The sequence below is a fragment of the Anopheles stephensi genome, chromosome 3 (assembly GCF_013141755.1).
Source record: "Anopheles stephensi strain Indian chromosome 3, UCI_ANSTEP_V1.0, whole genome shotgun sequence".
In the NCBI taxonomy this organism is placed as follows: Eukaryota; Metazoa; Arthropoda; class Insecta; order Diptera; family Culicidae; genus Anopheles; species Anopheles stephensi.
This window is the reverse complement of record NC_050203.1, coordinates 11,798,037-11,823,861: the sequence shown is the minus strand read 5'-3', so window position 1 is coordinate 11,823,861 and position 25,825 is coordinate 11,798,037. Positions and strand designations below refer to the sequence as shown.

The following is a 25,825-nucleotide window of genomic DNA, read 5'->3' as shown; positions in this document are numbered from 1 at the left end:
GTGTGCGTTGGATTAGGTTAGGCGTACAAAAAAGTAGTTGCCGTTGATTTCTATGCTTTTGGGATTTAAAAATACGTTTTATTCTAATTTTAGTAATTAAATTGTATTTTTCATACGTGCGCCTGCAAGAAGGCAATTTTCCATAAAGATCATTCAGAATCCTAAACACTAAATGAATGTCAAACTGTATTAAGCTGATAGTATTTGAGAGAGCCCATAAAAACGCGGAATCTGCATATCCTTAGGCGTTGCGAATTCTAACATAATTAATTAAAAAATTGTAATAAATGCTATCTACTTTTGATTCTAAATAAAAACGAGCTAGGTCGTATTTTACACCTTACCTCTACTAAAAAGTACATGTAAGTAAAGTGACATATAAAATAAATAGTTTCAAAACCAAAATACTGCCTTGCAATATTATTTTCTTGGATGGTAATAAATATTCAATAAATCATGCACTTAAAATAATTCTACTTAGTGTACACTGTACGAAAGAAAAGGACGAGCTAAATACTAGGAAGGATAGCTGGTTAACGCCTCCTCAATATCATGCCCTCCTGTTACTCGAGACTAAAAAACATGGCCCATTTCAAAGGCGTGTGCGATCATCAGTTTCGATAGCAACGAGCTAGAAAAAAATATCCGATCCTCGTTCTCCTTCATCCTGCTTATAAGCATTATCGACTTCTACTACTAGCTCCTCCCACTTAAAAATGTGACACTGATAACGCGATCGCCGGTTAGCGATCTTAAGCCCCTCCCACTAAATACTGTACCAAAAGTATCAGTCGATTGATGATACCTCCTAAATATCATGCTTTCCTGTTGCTTGGAAACCGAAAACGGACCGATTCGGCAGGATTTTGTCGCTCGATCCAGTTTCGTCGACGGGAGCGCGAACACGATTACTAGCTAACTCCTCCTACTAAAAATGTACTAAAACTGGTAGATCGGTGCTACCTCCTTGCGATCTTGCTCTTCTGTTGCACGAAAATCAAAATCGGACCATTTTCGTTCGCCGTTTTTGGCCGTTCGATGCAGCCGTGGAAGAAGCGTTGTTTTTTCACCATGAAGCGACGAAATTCGAATTCGGGAGCATGCAGCCTGTTTTGAAAAATATTATAGAATATATATTTTTAACCATTCTTACCATGCTTTCATTTCTTTCTGGTCATTTTCTCAATATATACAATTTTAACAAAATCATTGGAATAAACAAAGGTTTTTTTTTATTTTTGTAACAGGAACGTACGTTTATTTTCTTTTTCATTCTTAAACTTAATATGCACATAGCAGAGTTATAAGCTACAATTCCGGTTTTTTTCTTCTTCACAATTTACTCCACTCTTACACACACTCTCGCTCTCTCTCTCTCTCTCTCTCTGTCTCTCGCTCTCTCCCTCTCTTTAACCTTTTATCGTTTTTTTTTCATCTTTTTTTCCTGTGTCGGTCGAGTTTTGTTTGTTTGTGTGTGCGTGTCGCGTTTCGTCTCTTTCTTCTGCTTTTTTCACTAATTTTTATTCATTCATTGCACATTGTTGTTGTATGTTTTCAAACTTTACACATCTTATATTTTTTCCACCCTCATTTGCTACCTTTTTTGTGCGTTGATTTTATTCTCTTGTTTTTTTCCGCTCTTCCGCTTTCCTTCCACGTGTCTTTTCGCTTCGCACTGCATGTGTAGGTGTGTCACCCGACCACAAATCAGATTTTTAACTTCTTTTTCACGCTCTGTGAAGTGTGCATGTATGTGTGTTTGGGTGTGTGCGAGCTTTTCTAACCATTTCAAATTCAAATTAAAGGGCAAAGAGCTAATCGAGCTAATACTTTGGAAGCAAATCACAACAGGGAAAAGTGAACACAACCTTTCCTTTGTTCCAGTGGTTTGCTAGTGTAACAAGCTTTAAAGCTTAAAGCAACAAAGATTCATTTAAACGAATGCGAAGGAAATAGTTTTGTAAAAGATTTTCTTAAAGACCCAAAACAGATTGAGCTTCTTAGCAAAATACTAACACATTGATGAAGCGGTGTCTCTTCATATGTTTCACTTTCCTTACACACACGCAAACAACGCACACAAACACACCCATGGTTACCATTTCTCACTAAACAAGCTTCACCACCCAGCACACTTGGATGCCGGGTCTTTTGTCCTGGCTGATTTATTCCGCCATGTTTTTCGACACACGCACACACACCACACCAAAGCTTGCTTTGATGATGATGTGTGCTGGTAAAGGTAACATTCCTCAAAAAATTTTCCACCTACTTTAAATGTAATATTTCCCTTTCCTGCCAATGTTTAGCTCACATTTCCGCCGTTTCACTCTGCTTTTCCTCTGCCCTTGCACTACCTTTTTACACATTCCAAATGAAAAACAAAAACAAATGGCTTCTAATGGCCCGTGGTGTACACCTTCCCGCGCCTACCTCCCTCCCCTTCCCCTACCTCCCCATACACGCAAAAATACAGCTCTCTTTTGCTTTTGTTTGCCTTTGTTTCGTTTTCCACTCATTTTCTTCCTTTTCGTTTTGTTTTGTGCTCACGATGAAATTGTTTTTAATTATATTATTAAAAGCCCTTAAAGATACGAATAATTTAAACAACTGTTTTCCTTTTTCTTTTTATCGCTTTTTCCACGCGCGTGTGTGGGTGTGTGTGTTTTTCCACCACTTTTCACTTTAATCATACATAATCCTAAATTGCGATATGAAAAAACGGATACATTTAACTCCAATGGAGACGAAAAAACCCGGCTGGCTGGCTGGCTGGCTGGCCCACAGGTGCAATGTTTTGATGGTGTGTGGCTGTATGTGTCTGCACGTATGCTTGTGTGTGTGTGACGAGCGAAGGAAATATTTCGACAATCAATTCTCTTATTTGGTGTAATTTATAGCTAACACAATTATTGCATTAACTAATAAGAAGAAAAGAAACACACAAACACACACGCACACTCACACACACTCAGATGCAATTGGGGTGCTCGATAGAGAGAAATACGACAAGAGAATGGAACTAGAATACAACATTGCGGGGAAATTAGGTGAGATGATGCGTGTGTGTGTACTTGTGAAGAGTGTGCGCGTGTGTGGGTCCGTGTGGTTGGGGAAGACGGGGAAGAGTTTGAGGGAGGGCGGGGTTCCAAAAAGGAAAGGTTGATTAAACATTTACTAACACGGTTGAATTCTTAAATTTACTAAACATTGTAGTGGTTTTTATCACCTTCCTTTTTCTCTTTCTCTCTCTCGTTCTCTTCCTTTTTGTTTGTGATGTTTTCTTTTCTATTTTTTCCATCTCTTGTTTTACCTTTCCCTATTTTATTTTTCTGTTTTCTGATTTGTTTGTGATGTTTTTCACTCTGCTTTTCAATGATCTTTTCTAATGAGCTTGTATTGAGTGTTTTTTCTCCCGTTTGTGTGTCGGTATGTGTTTCCCCTCCTTCTCTTTCTTTAAACACATTTTCCCATTTTCTCTTTCCATTAAATGGCAATATAGCATTCGAAGTATTCAAAAAACACATGGCAACTGGACATAATAACGAACCGAACAGGCGCGTGGCTCTTGTGATACGTATCTTTTCGCCTCACTTAACCATCAACGCTTCTGCTTACACAACCGTCCGAACCGTATGCGTGAGCCACAAAGCTTTTTAAATGTTACTATACACTTTTAATTATTACACTCAAATGTGTCAACAAGCGGAACCTTAAACGGTGTGACCTTGCAAAACTGTATGCGACTGTGTGTGTGTGTGTGTGTGTTTTTGCAATAAAAATCAAAAAGGGTTTATATATAACGCATAAGAAGTGTGTGTGTGTACAATTCCTTCTTTTTGATTTTCTTCTCTGTGTTTTTCGTTTTTCCAAACCAAACAAGCCAAACTCGGCTCTCTTATTTTCTCTTCATTTTTTCTTCTTTTGTTTTGTTTTATAGATGTGTGTTTTTACTTCCGGCTTGTGTTTTCATCACTTTTCATTATTCGAACTAACTTTTTCCGCGTTTTCTCGAGCTTGTGTGTGTTTTTTGGTAGACTTAATAATCTTTGTATTCCGTTAGGTATTAAAATCAGCCAACAAAGGGCGATTAATGAGTGTTTGTGTGTTTGTTTCCTTTCCTTCCCGTTAAGGAGTGTCCACCAACACACACGCACAACCCTCTGTACGGGCATTTATGCTACTATAATCAACTATAGACAAAAATTACAATTATATATAAACTTTCATAAAAAATAGCTTCCATTACTCTTGCTACGTTTATCGTTTCTCTTTCTCTTTCTCTCGCGATCGTCTTTCGTGTACTTTTGCTGGATTTTACTTAGCCGTTTCCCTATTTCCTTTTCCTTCCGTTTCCACTAAATTTCTCTCTCTTTACTATTCGTTTGATTTACTTGTTGCGCTTGTTTGAGTTTTTTACGTCTGTCTGTATGGTTTGTTTTTCTCTTAATTTTTTCTTCAATTTTCTACATACCTACGGTACATCTTAGCACACACACACACACATACATACATACGTACAAACACACGCGCGCACACCCGGCACATTGCTGGCACATATACAATAATTACATACAAATACCGGCCAGGGTGGGGAATGTTGCTTATGTTTATCATCTTTTACAATCTTTTACAACGTTTTTTTTTTTCAATAACCACGTCCTGCATTTCGCTCCTTCGCGTTTACCTATCATCGTCGTTTTCGTTTTTGTGTTGATTTTTTTTGTTCACTTTTGTTTACGTTTTTTTATATCAGATTTTGCAAACTACTTCAAAATATCACTTATTTACTTACGGTTACTTATTTGCTTTAGCTACACACCGTCGCAATCGTACGTTAGTGGTTGTGTTTCCTTTTGTTTTGCCTCAGTTTTACTATCATATAAACAATGCTTCGTACGTTTCTGTTACGTGTTTTTCTTTTGTTTTGTTTTACTATTTACATGCTGTTTAGCGTTCATGGCTTTTTTTTCTAGCATTTTCTCTCGTTTTCATGGGGGTGTGTTTGTGAGCTTTTTAAATAACTTTCTTTACATTAGACGGTTGCCAACGAGAGGACACAAATCTCCATTCAGCATTAGTTGGTGCGCCTTAAGCTGTGCGGGCAGGCAGCACGCAGAGAGAGAAAACATTTTTACACACGATGCACAACAGAATTCGCAAAGCAAATTAAACATTTGCGGGGAGGTTTATTGTTTCCCCCCCCTGTTTGCTGTTTAACAAGCGACACATTAACAATGCACTTAATTTTAATTTCTTTTTAAATCTTTTAGCATAACGTTTAAACGCGCGACCGCATTCATTATTAATGGGCAGCTAATAAATGGTTAAAACCTATACTCAAGGTTTAATGTTGTGTATGGCCATTTTGAAGGGGAGAGATCGATTATATCGAATGGTTTACGTTTTCGAGTTTTTTTTTTGCAATAATGTTTTGAATGTTTTAGATATAATTTTTTTGTGTGTACTCTAATATACATATATATGCTCCATGACAGAAAGGAAGGAAAACAGTGCTCAATTAGTGTCAGGGAAGAGGAGGAGAGAGGAATGTGTTTTTTCCTTTAATAAATAATTACAACACACACACTTATGTCGAAAGAAAACAAAATTATCTACACAAACAACAAGTTCAATATAGAGTTTAAATTTTGAATAAAACTATCATAAGAACAGCTTTGCTAGAGTAGTTTAGTTAAAAAAAAAAACAGAGAGATAGAGTGGAAAAATAATTATGAAAGCATTTTTCCTTCTTTCATTTTCTACCTCCTTCGCTATATCCGAAACGTAACAATCCGAAACAATTGAAACACTTTTCCACGAGTAAAACTGATATGAATTTGTGTAGGTTTTCCTCTCCAACATTTGGTTGCCCATATCCCCTTAACTATGATAAGTTTTAAACGAATTGGGGGTGTTTTTGTGTTGCATATTTTGCTTTTTTGTTTCGAAGAAGCGCAAAGTATGAGTTAAATGTTAATTATATATTATTCAGATTTTCAACTTTTCTTACCTTTTCTTTTCTCTCCTTTTCTTGTTTTCTGTTTTTCTTAAACTTTCCACTGGTCTTTTTCCCCCCTATTTCTGTTCTTATTTTCTCACTCTCTTTTCTTTATCTCTTTTCATCTTTTCTTTACATGTTGTGTGTTTATCTCTCGTACCTGCTGTATAAGTTTTCCAAATGTACACAAAACAGCCACTCGCACAGGTGCGCTTGTGTAGATGTGTTGTACAAATATAATGTCTCCTTTGTTTTTTTTCCCCCAGTTGGCTTCGCCTTTTCTCGGGACCGCTGGTGGGTAAAAGAGTTTTTCCCTTATGAAGGTGTGTACGTGTTTCCTGTTTTCAAATCAAATGCTTTCCCCAATTGTCAAACCAACCGTTTTTTGAGCAATTTAGTAATTTTTCGTTCTCTCAATTTCTCATCTCAATTTTCTCTCGTCTCTCCTCGTGTTGTGGCTGTATAAAATTCGTTTCGTTTTTGTTGTTTGCGTTATTGTAGTTTACTTTTGCACAGTACTTCTTTAACACCCTTCACTTCTTCGCTTTCTTTTGTGCTTTTCGGGTTTCTTTTGTTTTTTCTTTTCTCCCTATTTTCGCTACAGGTAGTTTTTTTACATCTTGCACCGATGTCGCATTGCTCGCTTTGCTCTCACTTTTAATCACAAAAACACACACACATACGCGCGCATATGGAAGTGTAGCCGAATTGTGTTACAAAAATACGTTTTAGGGGTTTTTGGAGGTTTTTCCCTTCCGGGCATTTTTTTCTTCAATTTCTTTGTATTTGTATTGGTGGTATAATGTTTTTTCTTCTCTTTTGCCTTCCTCTGTGGCCTGTGCCATTTTGTGTATTGTGCATTTTTTGTGAGATTTTTTTTCTTCATCTCGTAATAAAAAAATCACTACTACCAATTCGATGTATACAACGGGTTTTCTGTTTGTTACTGTCCGGGCATAAAAACAACAGTAAGAAACCGAATCGACGAGAAACCTTCTTTCCCTAATAATGGGGCTAAGAAAAAAAAAACAATCAAATTGCTTGAGTAAAATTCGATTCAAATTTTTTGAACAATTTTTTCATCCTCTCCTGACTGTCTCTATTGCTTATTGTTGTGGTAGTTTGTGCTGGGAATGGTTGTCAACAAAACACACTCACCTCAATATGGTTGCTTTGTTTGCTGCGCGGTTACCTTAGTTTAGTAGTGTTCTTCTGCTGCTTGCTTTACGTGCGAGTAGTTTGGCTTTTCTTGCATCACGTTCCAATTCTGCTTCTACAACATACTACCGGTTGTTTTGGGGGAAAAAAATGTTTTTAAAAAATATATATATCCATTTATATGTATATATATATATATGTATGTATATATAATATTCAATCTTATCTAAACTCTACACTCTCTGCCTATACTCTGTACTCGCTGGCGGTTGTCAAGCTACTGCTGCTGCGAATACTACTGCTACACTCCACTAATACTCTATCGATATTCCCCATCCCTCCATCACGTTCCGATCTAGTAGTCTGCCCGTACTGCACTTAGTAACGCCAGTGTGTGCTCTGCTTGTTTGTGTGTTTTCTTTTTTTGTATAGCCTTGTTTTGATTTTCTTTGCACGGTGAACAAACTTTTTTCGATTAATTAACAAAATTAATAATTGTTTGTGATAATTTGCAAAGAGTGTAAATTAAAGGAAAGCTGTATGAATTGTTGAATGAAATCAAGTATGTTAAACGAAACCAAGCAACGAGAGTGAGTGAGTGAGCGAGAGAGAGAGTGAGTGAGAGAGAGAAAGAGTCCATTTGCATTTACAATCCATTCCTTTCGACACACACACATACACAAAGAACTAATATTACAAAATTCCTTCCCGTCCGTTACACGCGTCACCAATTTTGCGTGCCTTAGTACGTTTTGTGTTTCTGTTTGTTTTATGAGTTTTTTTTTGTGCGGTAATTTATACATTCTTTACATATTGTTTTATGTGTTATTTTTCTCCCGCTTTGGTTTCGCCAATCTTCTCCCGTTTTCTTTTAAAATACACGTTAAAAATTTATCCAGTCTTTGATTAATACTATTTTTGACACATGTTTTTCACTGCTTTTTTCTTCTTTTCCGCTTCTTCTTCTGTAAATGAATGATGATTCGTATGAGTGTGTGTGTGTGTTTCTCTTTATACTATTTCACTTGTATGTTGTCTAAATCTAGCTTTTGGATAGCGTTTGTTTCCTGCATTTACTCCACATTGCTTGTTCGGGCTGTGAGAATTAGTCTAAAATTTGCTCTAAAATGGTGTAGCACGAATGGATGAAAGGGAGTGAGAGCGAGAGAGTGAGCCTTTCCTACAAAAAATGGTACATGTTTTTTTTTTTTAATTTTAATCATTTCCCGTTCCGGTCGATTGTGGTAGCCTGTGTTGTATTGTTTTACTTGTTTGATTTTACTTTGCGTGGTAGACACCGTTTTTAGATACACATAGTTTTGTTTAGCAGTTTTGCTGTTTACTTTCACTTTTTGCTTTCATTAAGATAGGTTTTGTGTGTGTGTATGTTTTGTTGATCATGATCGGTCTCTTACTGCCGTTCGGTTACTACGTTTCTCTCTTAGTGCTCACTTTAGTTTAATGGTTTCCAGTTTAGTACAGCCATGTCGAATTATGTTTTTCGTATCAAAAGGTTTTTAGTTTTTTCCCCGTTTTGAAAACGTTTTTTTATCTTTCTTCCACTCCACAATTACCCTAAATCAAATACTGATGCATTTGTATGTGTGTGTGAGAGTGTGTGTTGTGGGGAGAGGTGTTGCGTTTGTGTGGACAAAACTATGTTTCATCGGACGCGTTAAATGTATTCGATAACGATTTGTTAATTTAAAGAATTGTTTAAATATTGATGAACTTTTTCCTTCCTGCAGTGGAAATATAGAGACACAGAGTAAGGAAAACATTTCGCATTCGATTTTCTGTTTTGCAAAAAGCTTTACAGCGAAAAGCTGTCGGCTTCATCTCATTAAAGCTAATAATCGAGCAACGCATAAACATTTTCACGATTCACAATCATGAAATCGCTGAACAGAAAAACAAGTTAAACGTTCTTGTTTCACTTTATCCTTTAGACGTTTGTTTTTCTTTTTTGTTTCGATCACCAACACAAAAGCTAAGCCATATCTGATGTGTATAATGTTCTAATGTCGGTTTTTTGTTTGTTTGTAATAAAGTCGTTTGTTTGATTATTATAATAACATTTATAAACACTGAACGTGGGGATGCGCAAGTTCCTCCGCAAAAAGCTTCGCACGAAAGCACATATATCCGATATAGCACGCATAGAAAATGAATAAAATTATTTACTTTACTATTAAATGTTACAGCCCTCTCTCTTCACGCTTAATGCTGTGAGGGAAAAAGAAAACAGTAACCCACTCAAGTTCACTGTCTGGTGGTTTGATAAACGTTACAATATTTTTTTTTGTGGAAATGCGTGTGTTTTTACGACCACACACACACACGTGCACACGCACACAGTACCGAAACAAACGGTGGATGATAAGAGGAAACATCGGGAATGGAATCCATCAGGATCAGGGGCAAACATTTACAGGAAGGAAAATGTTCGTTTCACTGTCCCTGCACTTCAAAAAGTCACGCACGTTACGCACCTGGCTACGGCTATATTCTCTGTTGGCAGTGTTTTGTTTGTTCTCGATTTCAAATCTTTCATTCTCTCTTGTTTTGTATTCTCACGCGGTTTTCGCGGTTTCTTCGTACACTAACTCTAGTATGGTTTGATTGGATTGAAAATGGGTGTACGGAAGAATGGTCAACCTATGCCCTAACTTAAGTGTAACGTCTAAACAATTGATGGCCACTTGTGTTTGAAGAAATACAAAACCGCAACGAAACTTGTTAATACTTAAGAGATTAAGAACATTTTAAAACAACTAAATCGTCTTATTGGATGGTTAAAAAATAGAAATGTTTTAAAATAAATAAAAGCTATCGTTGGAAAACTCTTCCTAAGTTGTCCAAAACAAATCTATACAATAAAAATCGAAACTTTACTAACATGAAAAAAAACTCACAACTAGAAAATACTCATTACAGCAGATAAGCTGGCACGTGTTTGATGCGCAAATGCTAAACATGATAAAAACAAATGGAAGAAAATTAAAACTTAAATCAATTTCGTTTTAAAGAACAAAAAACAAACAAGAAAACTAGAACAAAATGCATGACAAAAAGAAACGGAAAAAATCTTAAACAAAGGACTTAAAACTACAATGTGGTAATAAAGTGATAAAACAAAACAAACCAATCTACTACTACTGCTCCTGAACACATTTGCAAACCGGTAACGTACAAGTAGCTTACTCAACCTAAGAATAGCACAATCAAAAACGAGCATGTTTTGTTTTGTTTTGTTTTTTCTTGTCGGATTTTCGGTTATTCTTGTTTCGGTTCCCTACTTGCTGTATATGGGTGAGTCGGCTGTGAGGCTTCCCTACCGCTTGCTATTGTTGGACGTTCGGTTCACTGCTTAAAAAACAAACAAGAAAATATGCTCTATTGGCACGGTTTTTTCGTCGACTTTTTGCATTGGTTTCTTTTTGTTTTCTCGTACTGTTGGTGTAATTACCATTATACCTTTTCTCCACTCCACTGAGTATACGTGAACGGATATTTTTTAGCTTGAGAGTGTGCTGGGTGGTTGTTTTTCGGTTTTTCTTATTTTCCTCTAGGCGATCGGAAAGGTTTTCTGTTTTTTTTTTATCGTTTTGTGTTCTAAAAACTGATTTTCCACAAAAAATTAGCGCTCCCCAATTGTAGCCTCCCAGGCGTATATCACGCACACACGCACAGAGAGAGAGAGAGAGGGTGATCGCGGATTGCACCAAAGTTGAACGAAAGCTTAAGATGGTCAGACGATACTGCTTACAGCGCATCGGCCGCTATATAACAATAAACGAGGGGTTTACTATACGATGATGATTTTAATGAGAGCAGTGGGTGGTGGTGGTGGGGAGGCGGGAAAGGGGGCAAACCGTTCTCTCCCTACTCACACGGTTGGCTTTGGCTGTTGCCACCGTGTGTTTATAGTGTTTTCCCTGCCCCGATGGAATGCTCTTTATGAGAGGCTTCTACAAAGTTTGCTTTCGTTTAGTTTTAATGTGTTTGTGTTTGTTTTTCCCAGTTTCATTTTCCTACATTTTCTATTCACATTTATGTTTTGCTTGCTTCCTTCTCCACTTTCGAACACTACAATATTTTCGGGTTTAAAAACTTCTCTCCTCTAGCGGGTTTGCATGATGCCACCCACCTACCTTTTGCTTTTGGATGGCGGCGTCCGACGACAAAATGCACCGACCAATCTGTGTGTGTGTGTAAAGCTCTGCTCGAGTGGTGCTCTTGGAAGAGCGAACCCTCTGTTGCTTAGGCGTGCCGTTTCATGTGCAACGCAAGATGATCCGAGCGCGAAAAGCATCGATCGCAGTGCCGGCACTTGAACGGTTTTGCGCCGGTGTGCTTCCGGTAGTGGCGCGTCAGCTCGTCACTTCGGGCGAAGCGCCACTCGCAACCCTCCCAGGAACACTTGTACGGCTTTTCTCCTGTAGGGGCAGAGAATGGGAGAGAAGAATGTGAATCGATTAGTGAGGTGGATCACGATCGTGAAAGGTGGAGTAGGTAATGCTTCAAACAAAAATTCTGATAGGCAAGTTTAAAAACAATGATAAAAATTTGACAACATCTTCCTTTTTTCTCATTTATTTATTTTGTCTTATTTAATGTGCTAAATGCTCATATTATTTTATTAAATTATTAACTTCATTTAATATATTTTTTTATTTTTTTAGAAGAGATTAGTCTTTTGAAAACTAACAAAATAAAAATGTGTCTCGTGAATTGCATAAATTCGGGCGTTTTCGCATTATCTATACGCAGATTTCAAAGGCCAAAGTTGATAGAAGGACGAAGAAGCTTTTTAGTTGAACCAATCGCATAACTTCCATCGTGCTTAAATGTTTATATTAAATTTAAAAACTGTGGTAAAACTAGCCCCAATAATGAGAATCATATTCCAGTCTTAGTAATCAAAGTCTTGAGAATATTTTACACGAAATTCATCCACCGAAAACAACAACCAACCGTGCCACAACTTTCGAACCAACCTAATGCCTTCCGATGCATCTCGACCACCGATGCGCTAATGGACGCGCTCCTGAGACACGAGCATCGCTGAGTGTGAGTGTTAGTTTTTAGTATTCTGGGCACGTTTTCGCGAGCACACTTTCGGTCAGAACAACAGGGAAGCAGGGAATAAATTACACTCCGTCTGCCAGCCGGCGACCGACACCGACGACACCTCGACAAGCTGAAGGTGGAGCTGAACGCTTGCCCGGTGTGTGAGTGAGAGTGTGCAAATGTAAGGAGCGTAGCGAATAGGATATTACGTGGGATAATTGCAGCATCGAGTGTTTGTTATCACATCATCCATTACTCTTCACCGTAATTAAAAATGTAAACGAAACGAAACGCTCGCGGCACCACCGTTTCCCGTTCATTATGATGCACCGGAAACAGGTTGTCTCTGTTTGCAAACACGGCGCCTTAAGAAAATGGGCGGTAATTTATTTGCTTTCCCGTAGCGTTGCAGCGAGAGTTGTGTTATTCGAACTAGCCAACAAATGACTTCTTGTATGCATCCCCATTTGTTCTCATTGGCGTGGGATGAATGCACGGCGGGGACCGACCACGGGACGGTTAATATTTCCGCACCGAACATCTTCAGAGTGATGGTTGAAAAATAATGTTCCCGATCCCTTCGGCCGACTCGATTCCCGGGTGCTCGAGGGTAAGCTGAATATCACACTAATGGTGCATAATTCATTTTAATTGCAAGATGAAGACATTTATGGTGCCGCTACCGTAGCCGAACATTAAGCAGTGCGCAGGGACGGTCCCTGAAGCACTTATGTGCGAATTCCTCGTTTCGTGTGTACAAGTGAGGATTGTGATGGGATACCGACAAACCGACAGAACATACCTGCGAAGATGGTGAATGCTGAACCTAAATATTCCATTTTTCAAACATAAAATAAGAACCTCCGAACGAAGGTATGATGATGTTGTGTTGCCATTTTCTCCAGCTGGATGAGCCAATAAAGAGCATATAAATTTGGTTTTTAATTCAAGCTTATCAGCCAGTGCATAGCTGCTTCATATTTATCGAGTTAAAGGTTGATCATAAATGTTATTTATGATTTCAATCATGATCCGCGTGGTTGGATTTCATCGTGACACGCTTTGCCTGCCCTTCCACAGGTACCAACGTTGAGTAGAAAACACTCCCTTACGGACAGGAAGAAAGTACCGTTTCCCGGGAAATATCTTTCCGTTATCTTGATCCCCTCATTAGCAAGCAAATAGACAATTTGCTTTGACCGCTTTCATTTCACCTTCAGCAACCCCTTTTTTGCTTTTGGTAAGTGAAGAAAATAGACAAAAGGATTGCAAGACAAACATTACCGAGTCCTTCGTTTATGTTTCCGCCTATATTACAATATTAAATGTACTTAATATGCTCGGGATTGCGGCGTTGCACTAGTGGTTAGTTAAGGATACCGAGGTGGAAAAACCTCGCTCCACCAACCGAACCCATCAAAGATTGACCGAAGGAGACAGACAGACACCCAGTCCACCCGATAACCACACGGCCGGCCACGGGGTAAAAGTTTCCTCCAGAGTCCTCTCTTATCCTTACCCGTAGAAGCACTCCCACCGAGGGATAAACCGGCTGGGCTGGCGCGAGTGGAGTGTTACGCATGTTAATTGCTTCCTTAAATCTTTTCCTTCTTGTACACCATCTTTGCGAATGTGTGTGTGTGTGTGTGTAAGTTGTTTCTCTTTTTCCTCGATTCCGGATTCTGGACCGCCAAAGCCTTAATCCCATTATCCTAACTAATTACGTGTTTTCATTTGTAGCGCAGCAAGCAACACAACCAAGGTACGTATTACCGGGAAGGCGCTCTTCGGGAGGTTAAGTGAAAGCCCCAAAACTTTTACATACACACACACACACACACTTTGGTGTGATGGTGACAAAAAAAAACAAAATAAACGGACCTTATCCTGGTCACCGCCATTAAAAGCTAGCCACCGACCGAGAGAGAGCACGTGCATTTAGCAGGCTGACAGAAAAAAGCTTTTTATCACCGACCAATAGATGGCGCTACCGGCAGTCGACATCAATGGTGGTGGGAACAGCGGCGCAAAACTCTCGATAAAGAGAGCGCCAGTCCTCCCGCACATACATTTACATTTAGAAAGTTACCCTTTAACTAAATTATAGACATTAGAATTTATCTGATAATGTTCGCCGACTCCAGCAGTCACACTCGGCAATCGGCAAATCCGGTACGCTCCTCGCACGGACCTGACTCGCGATGGAAACCATCGAAAATGGAGTTAATGTTTATGGATGAACAGTGAGCGTGTGCGATGGATTCTTGGGAAAAGCATGTCCCCTCCTTCCATCCGTACAGGGTGGGTAAGTGTGTGTAATGGGTTCCCTCATTTTCGCATCGCCGTGTTCGACTGGGCCAGGCCGAAAAAAGGAAAGTTCTTCCATTGGCAGACACCATCCGAAGGAGCAAAAAAAAAAACTGAAAACGTGGATAATGTAATTATGGGAAGTGCGCACTCGTTCGCATTCGTTAAAAGGGCAGGAAAGCACAGCTTGGTTTGGTGGAGTAAGGGATTTAAGAAAATTGTACACGACATACACGAAAAGAACTGAAGTAGCTGAGTGAAGAGTAGTAGATACACCGCGCAAAACAGGAAAGGAACAGCTCGCGATTTCCTTTTTCGGAACAAAGTTTAGCTTCTCTTTGTTTTTGCTAGACTTACATCGAGTTTGGGACAGAACGGGGTGACGGAACCCTCCTGCTAGGACACACTCCACAACAGTCTACTTCTTTCTTCGGGGTGAACGTGTCTGGAATGTATGTAGGGATCGGAAACTATACTCCAAGAATTTCTAAAACAAGAAATTACGACCGCATCTCGTGTCTACTGCGTCTTCTATCCGACGGAACTGACTATCTTGTTTTTAACCAACCAGATGGTAGCTGTGTGCACCTTAGTGTCGAAATGAGAATGAATTATTTTGCGATGCAGCAGCAGCACTTCACGCTAACCTTGTTAGAGTTCCTACCGCGGGCAGCTGATGGTTGTTTGATAGCAAAGCCCAATTGATGTCTGTCTTGTGTTTCGTCGCGCAAGAGAATATAAAATATTCTACATTCGATTCTATTCTGTATGCTATTCTAAATTCTAATCCATTTTCTATAATTTTCTTAATATATATGATGAAGGTGATGAACTCTCTACAAACGCCACGGAGAAAGGGTAATTAAACACATTGTTGATGGTTGTAATGTATCTTCTCCTGATACCGTTCATCCTACACCCGACCCGGTCGCGATTGGAAAGTAAACCCCGAACGAAAAGTTTTGACATTCTCAGTCAGGTTTTGCCCGGCGGCGAGATAACCTTTTGTCAGCAGTAGGTGTACGCGCAGCCTTATCAGCCTACGGTGTGTGCGAGCGCACTGCAGGCGTTCTGCGCCTAATCAGTCCGCTCAGTGAGTTCCCGCGGGAAAGAGGACAAAACAGCAGTGAAGATGTTTTTCAAGTGTTTGCTACTGGGCGGGTAAGTACGGCGGTTGTAATTCTATTTTCTACCAGGAAATTAAGGAATTCCCTTCCTTCGGCAGCTTGTTGGCGATTTTTAACGAGCCCCAACCAGTCGTATCGAAACCTCACCAATTTGTGTGCTCCGGATCATCGTCCCCGTCGGCGGGATGCTTCCTAACGGCGCTGAACATCCGTTCGGAAGATATCATTACGCACCCGCCGGGCACACGTCCCGCCAACGATCGGAAGATTGCGTTCCAGCAGTCAACGCTCGCCTTCCTGCCGGCGGTTCTCTTCGACCAGTTCCCGCACGTGGAACAGCTAAATGTGTCCGGTGTGTCGCTCCAGACCATTCCGGCCGGTTGCTTCGATAAGGGCATCCGGCTTACCCGGCTAAACCTCGCATACAATCGGCTCCAAGCGTTGCCCCCGAAAGCGTTCCACAAGCAGACCGCCCTCGAGCAGCTAGAGCTGCAGAATAATTCGCTCCCAACGTTCGACGGATCAATCCTGGCGGAAAATGCTCCCCTGAGATCGTTGAACCTGTCCGGCAATGCGCTGACCGAGGTGCGCTGGGAACCGCTCAACAAACTCCGCACCCTGGACACGCTGGACGTCAGCAACAATCGGCTGGGAACGCTGTTCGTTACCAAATCGTTGCGTGTGCTGAAAGCGTCCAACAACCGTGCCAACACACTGCAAACCGATGAGAACAACTTTATCTTCGTGCTGGAGCGGCTCGACCTGAGCGGGAACCAATTCCAGGACCTGGCCGGGGTGGCACGCTTCGCCAAAGTGACGCACCTCGACGCATCCCACAATCGGCTCGAATCGTTCGATTTTGCCCTCGTCCGTAACATGCGGTCCCTGGTGGCGCTGAATCTGGCACACAATCGACTGTTTAGCGTCGTGACGACCGGGCCACCGCCGACCACCGCCGGCACGCTGGAAGTGGTCGACCTGTCGAACAACTTCCTGACCACACTGCTGTCCACGAATGCGCGCGGCGTATCGTCCACCCAGAAGCTGCACCTCGAGGGTAACGGGCTGGTGAATATGGAGGTGCACGAGAATGCAGTGTACTGGCCGCGGTTAAAATCGATCACGCTCGGGAGTAACGATTGGAACTGTGAGTTTGCGGAACGGATCGAAACCATCCTCACGAAACGGTCCATCGCCATCGCGGGTGACGGGGACAGGTGTGGACGGGTGGATCAGATCCGCAAGGGACGGCTTTGCTGTGCCGAGCTGAAGCATCCCTATCTGGACCGTTTGGTACGTACGCGGAAGGAGCTGGAGATGGGGAAAGTGGGCCTCAAGGAGCTTCCGGCGCAGCTTGGTGCAGGCCAGCCGAGTGTTCCGCCAGCTTCCGGTGCCGTACAAAAGTTGACCGAACAGCTGCGTATCGCATTGACGGTGGTGAGTCATTTGCGTACGGCCAAAGCGGAACTGGAGGCTAGCAATCTCGCGCTGACCAAAGCGTTGGAGGAAGAGAAAGCGAAGAATAAAGTGCTGCAGGAATCCCAGGCCCAGGGAGGACGTCAGCCAGCAGGAGGAGCAGGAAGCGTTCAACCACCAGCGGTTGATGCTGCGAAGGAAAAGGCAGAACTTCAGGCGGCTCTGGTGAAATCCCAGAGCGAGGTGACTAATTTGAGAGCGCAGCTGGCGCGATGCACATCGACGGTGAGCACACGCACCGGGCAAACAGTCATCATTCAATAAATGGATTTTGAGAGTGGTGTTGTTTTAGGGCCAGAGCAAAGGACAATCATTCTACAGAGTTGTAGTAGAAGGAATCACTATGATAGCAATTAAATACTAGCATGATGCTTTAAAACAATTTATAAATATGTCATTCGTTGTCCTTCCAGTTTCAAGTCTATTATTTTATAAAACTTGAGCAGCCGATATTGGTATGCTCTGTTTCATTAGAATGAGAACTTTCGACAGTACTTAAATGAATTGAAGGCTTTTGGAAGCATTCAGAGGTAGAAGTTGGCAGTCCTGCTGACTAACACCAGCTTCGAATAAAACTAAGTCAAAAAAGCTAGTAATAATAGGCCAAGATCACTTGAGGTATTAGTTTCGAAGACAAAGAGTTGAAAGACACACACACGGTAGAAACGGCATGAACGTCCTGACCGTATCGCTAGACATGGAAGAAAATAGTGATGAAGCCAAATGGTTTTAAAGCGCTCCCTTAATAGAGAGAAATGCGCCAATGTAAATGCATTTGATGTGCTGTAACATGCACCGCTCCTGCTAATAGGCAACATTTAATGCTTTAGCTTTCATCTGCAATCATTTCACACGATCGCATCGGCAGCAACAGTAGCAGCAGCAGTAAACCCGGACCCCATTTATTACGCGATCTCGCATTTCTGCGCGCCATCCGAAACGTGGCAAGCGGCAGGACCGCAACTGACCGTGCTTTTGCTGCCTGCTGTAGACACCAGGACGAGGCATGAAATATGATTATCCATTAAAAATGTGATAAATTTTATGGACCCGACTCGCGTCTGCCCTGACGACTGGGGTGGATTATACAGCGGGACTTGCGGGAGCGACCGGCGAGGATCCATCCATCCGACGATGAGACTCGCTCAACTCCATTAACTCCGGATCTCCCCCCCACTGGGGAGTGCGGTCTCAGCGGAGGTGGAAAGGCGAAAAAAAGTTTCATTAAACAGCTCTATACTGATATAGACGCAAAAGGGAACGATTTCTCACTATTAATCTCGGTGCACAAATGAAGCTTTCGGACTTTCGGTGTCCAGTTTCATTACTTTCCGCCTTTTTCTTCTTGCTGCTGCTGCAAGGTGGTGCTAGGAAAACCTCCTGTGGAAACCCACCCTTTTTTCAGTATCGGATTCACTTTTGCGAAGGCAATTAAATGGTAAACTTTGACTCGATTCTCCAGTGGGTTATAAATTGTTTCGATCCGATTTCGAGCATTTGATTGCGCTGATTGCGGTATCGCGGCAAGAGTAAATAGCTTTAAAACTCATCGCAAACAGCTCGTTAAAGTTCGTCTCGGCGATGTTAGCGAAACGGAAGCGGATTTCTGCCCTCCCTGTTTTCCGGTAAACACGTTCTGACAAATTCCACCGGCTTCGAAACGTCAACCTGCTCTCAAATCACCAAAGCTCACTTTAGAACGGGCAATCGTGCCCTGTTTTATCCGGGTTTTAAAGGCAAGAAGCACGCAACGCGAGGCGAAGAAAAGAGTAGCAAAACCGGGCAAAGGAAGCAAATCGGTGGCTCAATTTATCCCGCCTGCCATATCCGTCTGCTTAAAATGCTGCAATTCCGTACATAAATTATGATGCCTGCGATGTCCGCGCAGAGGCAGAGGCCGCGTCCCAAAAGGCACTGTCAGCGGGCGGGCTGGTTGGCTGGCTGGTTGTGCCTGTCTTTTCGAGAATTATGATGAAAAGGATCTGTTGGCATTTCGCTTACTTTCCGCAGCGCAATTCCGGATCAAACCCCCAGCGCTCAGGCTCTCACACACACACAGGGCAGTGCCGTCTTAAAAGTCACTTCTGTTCTTCTTGTGTGTGTGTGTGGGAAAAGGAAGAAAAAGCGCCAAGAATATCCGAAAGCCAGCGTTTCTGCACGAAGCCATCGCTGGGCCAGAATATAAATATTATGAACACGCGCAGCAGGGAAAGCTCTTGCCTTTTGCTTCCCAATTTCTCTGTGTGGTGCATTGGAGGGAAGATTTTTCACAAAACCATGACAAAACTAAAACCACGTGATATCAAATCGTGTGCACGATGGGGAAGGCACGAAAAGTCGAAAGGCTCCAGCCGTGCCATGGCCGAGCAAGGCTAAAGGGCTGCTGTTCGTACGGAGCGTGAGTTGTAAGGGAAACGTCGTGCTGTTTTGAACCTAATGTGGCAAAAGGCATTTTCATTCGAAAAGCAAGCGAAGATGTTTGAGAACAAACACTTTATGCTTTAAAATGTGATAAATGTGTCGTTCAAACTTTTGTGTTTAAAGTTGGCGCCTGGTAGGTATGCAATTCAATGGTTGCTTTTGCCCCTGTTGGTATGCAATGTTCATTTGAATTTTTCATATAACGATAGCAGTTGATTTAAATGAAAAGAAATTTACTACTCCACCTATTTTCCCTGGAAAAAAAAATTGTTTGGAAAACTAGCTGCAAACAAAATGTCAGCCCCATCTCTTCCCCATAATCGGATTGAAGAATATTAAACTTTGCACGGAAAGCTGATATTTGTCGAGGCAAAGTAATCTGCTAGTAAATGTAACCATTAAATTGGAACAGCCAGCACTTACTTCCTTATCGACTCGCAAAATCATCATCCCCTTTGAAGATTATCCCCTCGGTAAAGTCGATGGAAAATGACACCGAAATGCGGCTTTCCCGAATGCACTCTCCCGTTTGCCCTTGCAGCCAACGCCGGTTTGAAGCTACTGCCATTTGGCCATCGTCCGCTGCTTACCAACCCATTCCCGGCTAAGAAGAACCAGCTTCCGGGTGAAAAGTGCAGAAGCGTAGTAGCACAGTAACACTACCGGCAGCAAGACGTCGTCTTCTTGCACTCGCCAGCGAGCAGGACCCGTGCGGTCACCCTAAAGCAGCAAGAAAGCTGACAGAAAGCCCTGAATTTCTCCAAACACGGTGGCGGAAGGTGGGTGGGGAAGGGGGGAAAAGTTTCCGTGTCGTATCTTCTGACAGCATCGGTAAATCTCCTTAGAGTCTTGGGCTGGTGCCTGCTTTTGTCACCATCATTAATCGAGTTGTGCGAGGCCATGTGCCAATCTCGGAAAAGGGTGGACAGAGAGAGAGAGAGGCGAACGAGCGAGTCAGGTCTGATGATGCCCGGGAATGGCGGCTAATCTCTTCTTTATGGTACTGTTTTCCGATCGTAATCCTTTAGAGAGACTGAGGCGTCCCCACGGTCGTGGCAACAGCGTGGCGCCTCCTGGTCAACAGCAGCGGGCTCGAGTCCTACGGCCCTTTTGTAAGTCATTTACTCGCGCCCGGCTACTGATGCTACCATAAAGGGACGGCACAGGCTTTGCTTTTTCGTCGCTTTTGGGGTGGGTAGATTTTAAGAAAAGTCTCCCCCTGCTTGTGACGTTTCGGGTGTCGGGGAGACAAATTATGCTTGAATTTAAATTCATTGGCAAAAATTAAAAGACGCACGATTTAAGCCGCTGTAAAGGAGAGCGAGTTGGAACTAAGAAACGGGGCAAAAAAGTGCAAAGTCCTTCCTGAGCGTCACTTTAAACCAGTTGAAGTTCAAGTCCTGGCAAATCCTTTCACTTGATCTCATTGCGCCCATCGATTGATAACACGCTTCACGAAACAACCATTGAAGGATAATTGCTAATTAATTTTTAATTAACATACAACTCAGCATAAATTGCCCCGGACGATAGAAAGGGTCCAGGATTTCACAGTAAAAGGACCTTCAAAAGGGGCCAAAGACTAACACACACACACACAAAAAAAAACATAATCTGAGCTAAACTGAACTCTGAGTGCGAGTTAATATTGAATAGTGAAGAATCCGTCGTCCGTATCGTAGCGGACCCATCGCTACCATCGGGCGAGCCCGGTCACGGAACGGTGGTCCACTTCTGACGTCATGCTTATCCCTTTTTGCTTTCTTTGATTCTTTGAGCACTAGCCATTAAAGCGGGGGAAAAAAACAGGAAGAAAAGACATACTATCACGCAGCACAAATCAGAAGCATGATCATTCACTTCGTTCCGGTTGCTTAACCGGCGAAAGAGGAAATCGGCGTTTTAATCGCTAATTGAAATCCTGTGCCCTTTTGTACCGCCAGACGACACCGGCACCGGGAATCTGTTGCACGGTGAGAGCGATTGAGAGCATAAATAATTTACCTTCAAATAAGAGCTAGGGAATAGTTTAAAATATTTATATAAAATAGGGTTTTAAACAAATAAGTTTGAGGCATTATTACAACAGGGTGTTGAGTAAGGTCAAGCAAAAAATGGAATTTTAATCAAATGTCCATACATTCTCCACTGTCCACCAGGCGATTCGGATCAATTAGCCTTCTCAAAGGATTGCTGTGTGTGTGTGTGTTTTTTGGTCCTTACCACCCCATTACTTCCATTGTGCCCAGTAAGACATTCCCCAACCCATCGAGGTTTTCCTTTTCGGAAAGCTTTGTTCCAGGCCTTGGGCGTAGCTCGCTAGAGATGCCGCTGATTGCCGTTGCCAACGCTTAAAGGTAGCACGGTAGATGGTCCCGGATAAGAAACCACCATCACCAAAAGAGAAAGAAAGCCAAGGGGCCAACTCGTGGCATCGTTTTACAGCGTAAATCCTTCTGCAGTCAAGCACCTGCAGCAGCAGCAGGAACGGAGAAGCCCCTTGCGATGGTTTCGGCTTGCAAATGTTAGGAATGGCGCACGAGAAATGGAATGGAATGGCACGAGAAATGGAATGGAATGATATGAAAAGCATTCCGGGCCCGGTACACTCGCGTGCGCACACACACACACACATTGGGGTCCGTTTCGCAACCGTGACCGTTACCCACAATGCAGGAAGCGCGTCGCATGAAGAAAATCTGCCCTTTTGGCCTGATGCCTCTGGTGCTGCTACTAAAGCAACCAACCGTTCGTTGAGGTTGGTGCTTCTAATGAAAAATTCAAAATATTCTATCCCAAACTTTCTTGCTGCTGCTGCTGCTGCTGTAGAAGCGTGTGAGTGTGTGTGAGTTGGCCGCTTTACGCGCTCCATTGCACAGCGAAGCTGGATAGAGCTGGGTCCGATTTTTGTTGTTGCTGCTGACGGTTTTTGGGGCAGTGACTCTGGCTGATGATTTTGGGGCGCTCGAGAGGATGCCGAGAATGTAATGCAACCTGTACGTAGGAGGCCAAATTGGGACTTCAAACGCAGGCACCGTGCTGTTTTGTTTTTGTGTGAGTAAATTTTACAAGAATACAGGTCGATGTTGGAGAAAGGAATGATGTGGCGAGTGCACAGGAATGATAAAATTTCACCAACACAAAACGGTGAGTGAAAATTGCAACAATCTGTTGGCGTGCGCCCCTGCGATGAAGTCATCAAGCCAGACCAAGGTGATACAATAGTGGATAGTTTGAAGTATTATAGGAAAGTATTTAACAAAGATGATTATTGCGCTTTTTTTAGGCTATTGACTTCGAAAACGATTCGATATTCTCTCCGAAACCAGTATACTTTAAGTTACATTTTCAAGAAGAAAAGCTCAACAATTTCCATCCAAGCTTTTTAACAATCTTCTTGTGAATTATTGCTTGCAGAATTAGTATCAACAAACAGGCTGCAAGCTTCGACTTATGACCTCGTTGTATACCACAGGAGGGTACTTTCCCAGTACAGTACCGGTCTGCCCCGCTCCTTCTTACTCGGGTTTGTCCACTGGCCGTGGTGGTTAGGCGTGTCTGGTTGTGCACAAGAAATATGTCTGACCATTTAAGTACTCTTCGCTTCATCTCTCTCGCTCTCTCTCTCTCTTTTTGTCTCACATACATACACACACCCACAGTATATCATCATCATCCGAAAGCGTCCGAAGGAAAATATGTTTCCCTCCGGGCTGTAAATGGCATTTTATGTTTTATGTTTAAACATTTCTGAGGTTAAATTGTTTCTGCGGTTCGGGCTGCCCGCCCGACCGACGACTCCCAACTACGGCTCAACTCGGGGGGGGGGGAGGGGAGGGTGGTGAATTTTAACCAAACTTCCAGCCCATTATTGCACCAACCCGGTGCTCTCGATTAGCACCGGACGTGTACGTACACGCAGTGGCGAAATGGTGAGATTCGGAGTTGGTCGAACACGATTCGACTCCGGCTATTAGAACTCTCTCGGGGTCTGAGCAAGTAAAGGGCAGTGTGTGGTGTGGTCTGTTGGATTTTTAACCGCTGCAAAACCGTTTCGCCCGGTCGTATTTCTTCGCCAACACACCCATTCTCCTTCACCAACTCCTAATTCCCGGCTCTCAGTTTGCCAAGGTTTTGGTGATGTTTAATTTTTTCCAACCACCTCGATCCAGAATGTTTGTCGAACCAGCGCGCGCCGGTAAAGGACGGTAATGGGCGGTTTTTCCAGCACCGCACCCCCCCCCCCACCTCCTGAAAATGATGATACACTTCCCCTCGGAGGAAAATGAGCGTACCGGGGCACAGTGCCGCGAAAAACATGTTACCACATAAAATATGATTTTAATAAGCTTCCACAGCACAAACGCGAAACACGATGAACTACTGCTGCTACGGTTGCTGTTGCTGCTGGACGCGAAAAGCTGGGATGGCTTTCTTTTCCCCGGCTTTTCCGATTTTCCACCACGACACACACACTAAATGTATGTTGCTTTCCAACGACCGACCAACGAATCGGACATTTTTCTCCTGCTCTCGCGCCCCATAAAACCCAACCGAGAGGGGCGGGAAAAGAAACGGGTGGAATTTATTGAAAATTTTGCTCAAGAATGAAAAGCGGCCCACGTGGTTGGGCAGAAGGCAAAATAACTCACCGTTAGTAATTTGTGCCGTTGCGCTTTGTGTTTTTTTTTTGTGTTTCCCGGCGAGACTCGAGTAAGACGCCGGAGTTGTGGGAATCTTTCTTGATCATAATATTTCCACTTTTCGCTATTAGCAGCAGACGTAGTGGTTCAACGTGTTAGATTATGTGTTCCTTGGCCGCTTGTTTCTTTTTTGTTTGCTGGCCGTGTGATTGAAAATGGGCCGACAAATTGTTGGTAAATAAGTCAAGCGAAAACGAGCCCCTTCTCGGTTATTAAATTATTTCAATAACGCTGAGTGATTATTGAATTAATTGAACCGTTCTTTTGTGGGGCTTTTCGTGAGTTTAGGCATAATTAGAGTTTTTGTTGAACTGTGCTTTAAAGTTGAAGTGTGTTTTTGTTTTTTTCCTTTTATTTTTGATAAGTTTTTTTTAATATTTATTTTTAAGCTTTCTTATTTGCTTTTATTATTAGGTTTGTTTTTTTAGTTCGTTGTGTTGATTTAACTTTTTTCTAAATTTTTTTCTTTTATTTTTGTTTCAAGTTTTAATTTACTTATCAATTTTTTTATAATATTTTTAGATATTTTAAAATAATTTTTTAATTTACTAATTTAATCATTTTTCTTACTTCCATAAATTTCTTAATCCAGAAAACTTTTAAAATCTTTTCTAAATATCCCACTTCTCCCCTACGTTTGAAAAATTTATGCCACAAACCACTAACCGTCGTCAGCGCCACTTTCAACGGTGAAACCCTCGTCGGGGTGAAGTGTTTTGAAGCAAATAACCTCTACTTTAAAACCACCTCCACCCGGGCGAGACAATTCTGCCACCCGGCGCTCCTTATGCACAGTTTTCCATACATATATATACCGCCACCCAAACCCACCAAGAGCGCAACCCTTGAAGAACTTTACGAGGATAATTATCGTTGTTTTCCCTTGTTCCCCGCTCCCAGCACGATGAACGGCCCCGGGAATGGGTCCGCTTATCGCACCGAAGTGGATACACTTCACTTTAAACAACTCCGGTTTTGCCCTTGTCGTTTTGGGGCAAGCGGCTTTTCCGATCCTCGGCCCCCGCCTCTCCTTTCCTCTAACACACCCTCTTGCCCAACGATGGCGAAAGCATATGGCCTACGATTACGTGCGTCCCGCTGTTCCCTGTGCCGAGCGCTACCAGGGGGCCATCCTTGCCATTTGAACGGCACGCCTGAATGGAAGCAGAAAACCGTTAACAGTAGCCGTTTTTGAATGTGTGTGTGTGTGTTTGAAAGAACACTCTTCAAGCATCATCCTTCCAGTGGCGGAAGCGCGTCAACCGTACGCCGAACCATCGAAACAGCAGCAACTTCTTGATGCTGGGTAGCTTGAAGCGCAACAAAAAGGGGGAGTCCTGGACGGAGGTACCGTTCAAGTGGCCGCTTCGCCCGACACGAAGTGATGTTCCATAAGAGTGATTTAGAGATAAGGCACGAGTCAAAAATTATTAGGATAAATATTTTGCTCCTTTTTGGCTCTCGGCTCTCTCCGGTGTGCTTTCTGTACCGAAAAGGGGATGCGACTACGCCGCTGCTTTGCTAATCACTCCCAGTGGGTACCCCGTGGGAGGAAGAAT

The 25,825-nt window shown here is 42.4% G+C and overlaps 2 protein-coding genes across 5 annotated transcripts in view; one reads left to right on the top strand and one right to left on the bottom strand.

Annotated features, from left to right (window-relative positions):
* Positions 1-1,225: 1,225 nt before the first annotated feature.
* Positions 1,226-25,825, bottom strand: part of LOC118514188 (Krueppel-like factor luna) — a 262,700-nt gene continuing 238,100 nt past the window's right edge. For all 4 annotated transcript variants that reach the window (XM_036060875.1, XM_036060874.1, XM_036060876.1 and 1 more), the window contains exon 5: positions 1,226-11,598. In XM_036060875.1, the coding sequence (XP_035916768.1) occupies positions 11,423-11,598 (176 nt within the window). In that variant the 3' untranslated portion in view covers positions 1,226-11,422. The remainder of the gene's footprint in view (positions 11,599-25,825) is intronic.
* On the top strand, positions 15,515-17,554 carry LOC118514186 (TLR4 interactor with leucine rich repeats-like). Its single transcript, XM_036060872.1, has 2 exons — positions 15,515-15,700; positions 15,765-17,554. The coding sequence occupies exons 1-2, from the start codon at positions 15,672-15,674 to the stop codon at positions 17,404-17,406; spliced, it is 1,671 nt and encodes a 556-aa protein (XP_035916765.1). The 5' UTR covers positions 15,515-15,671; the 3' UTR covers positions 17,407-17,554.

Bases quoted from the DNA above. Each gene is read 5' to 3' on its own strand.
- LOC118514186 (XM_036060872.1), top strand. From the start codon at position 15,672: ATGTTTTTCAAGTGTTTGCTACTGGGCGG. The intron at 15,701-15,764 runs GTAAGTACGGCG...TTCCTTCGGCAG, and splicing joins AAGTGTTTGCTACTGGGCGG to CTTGTTGGCGATTTTTAACG.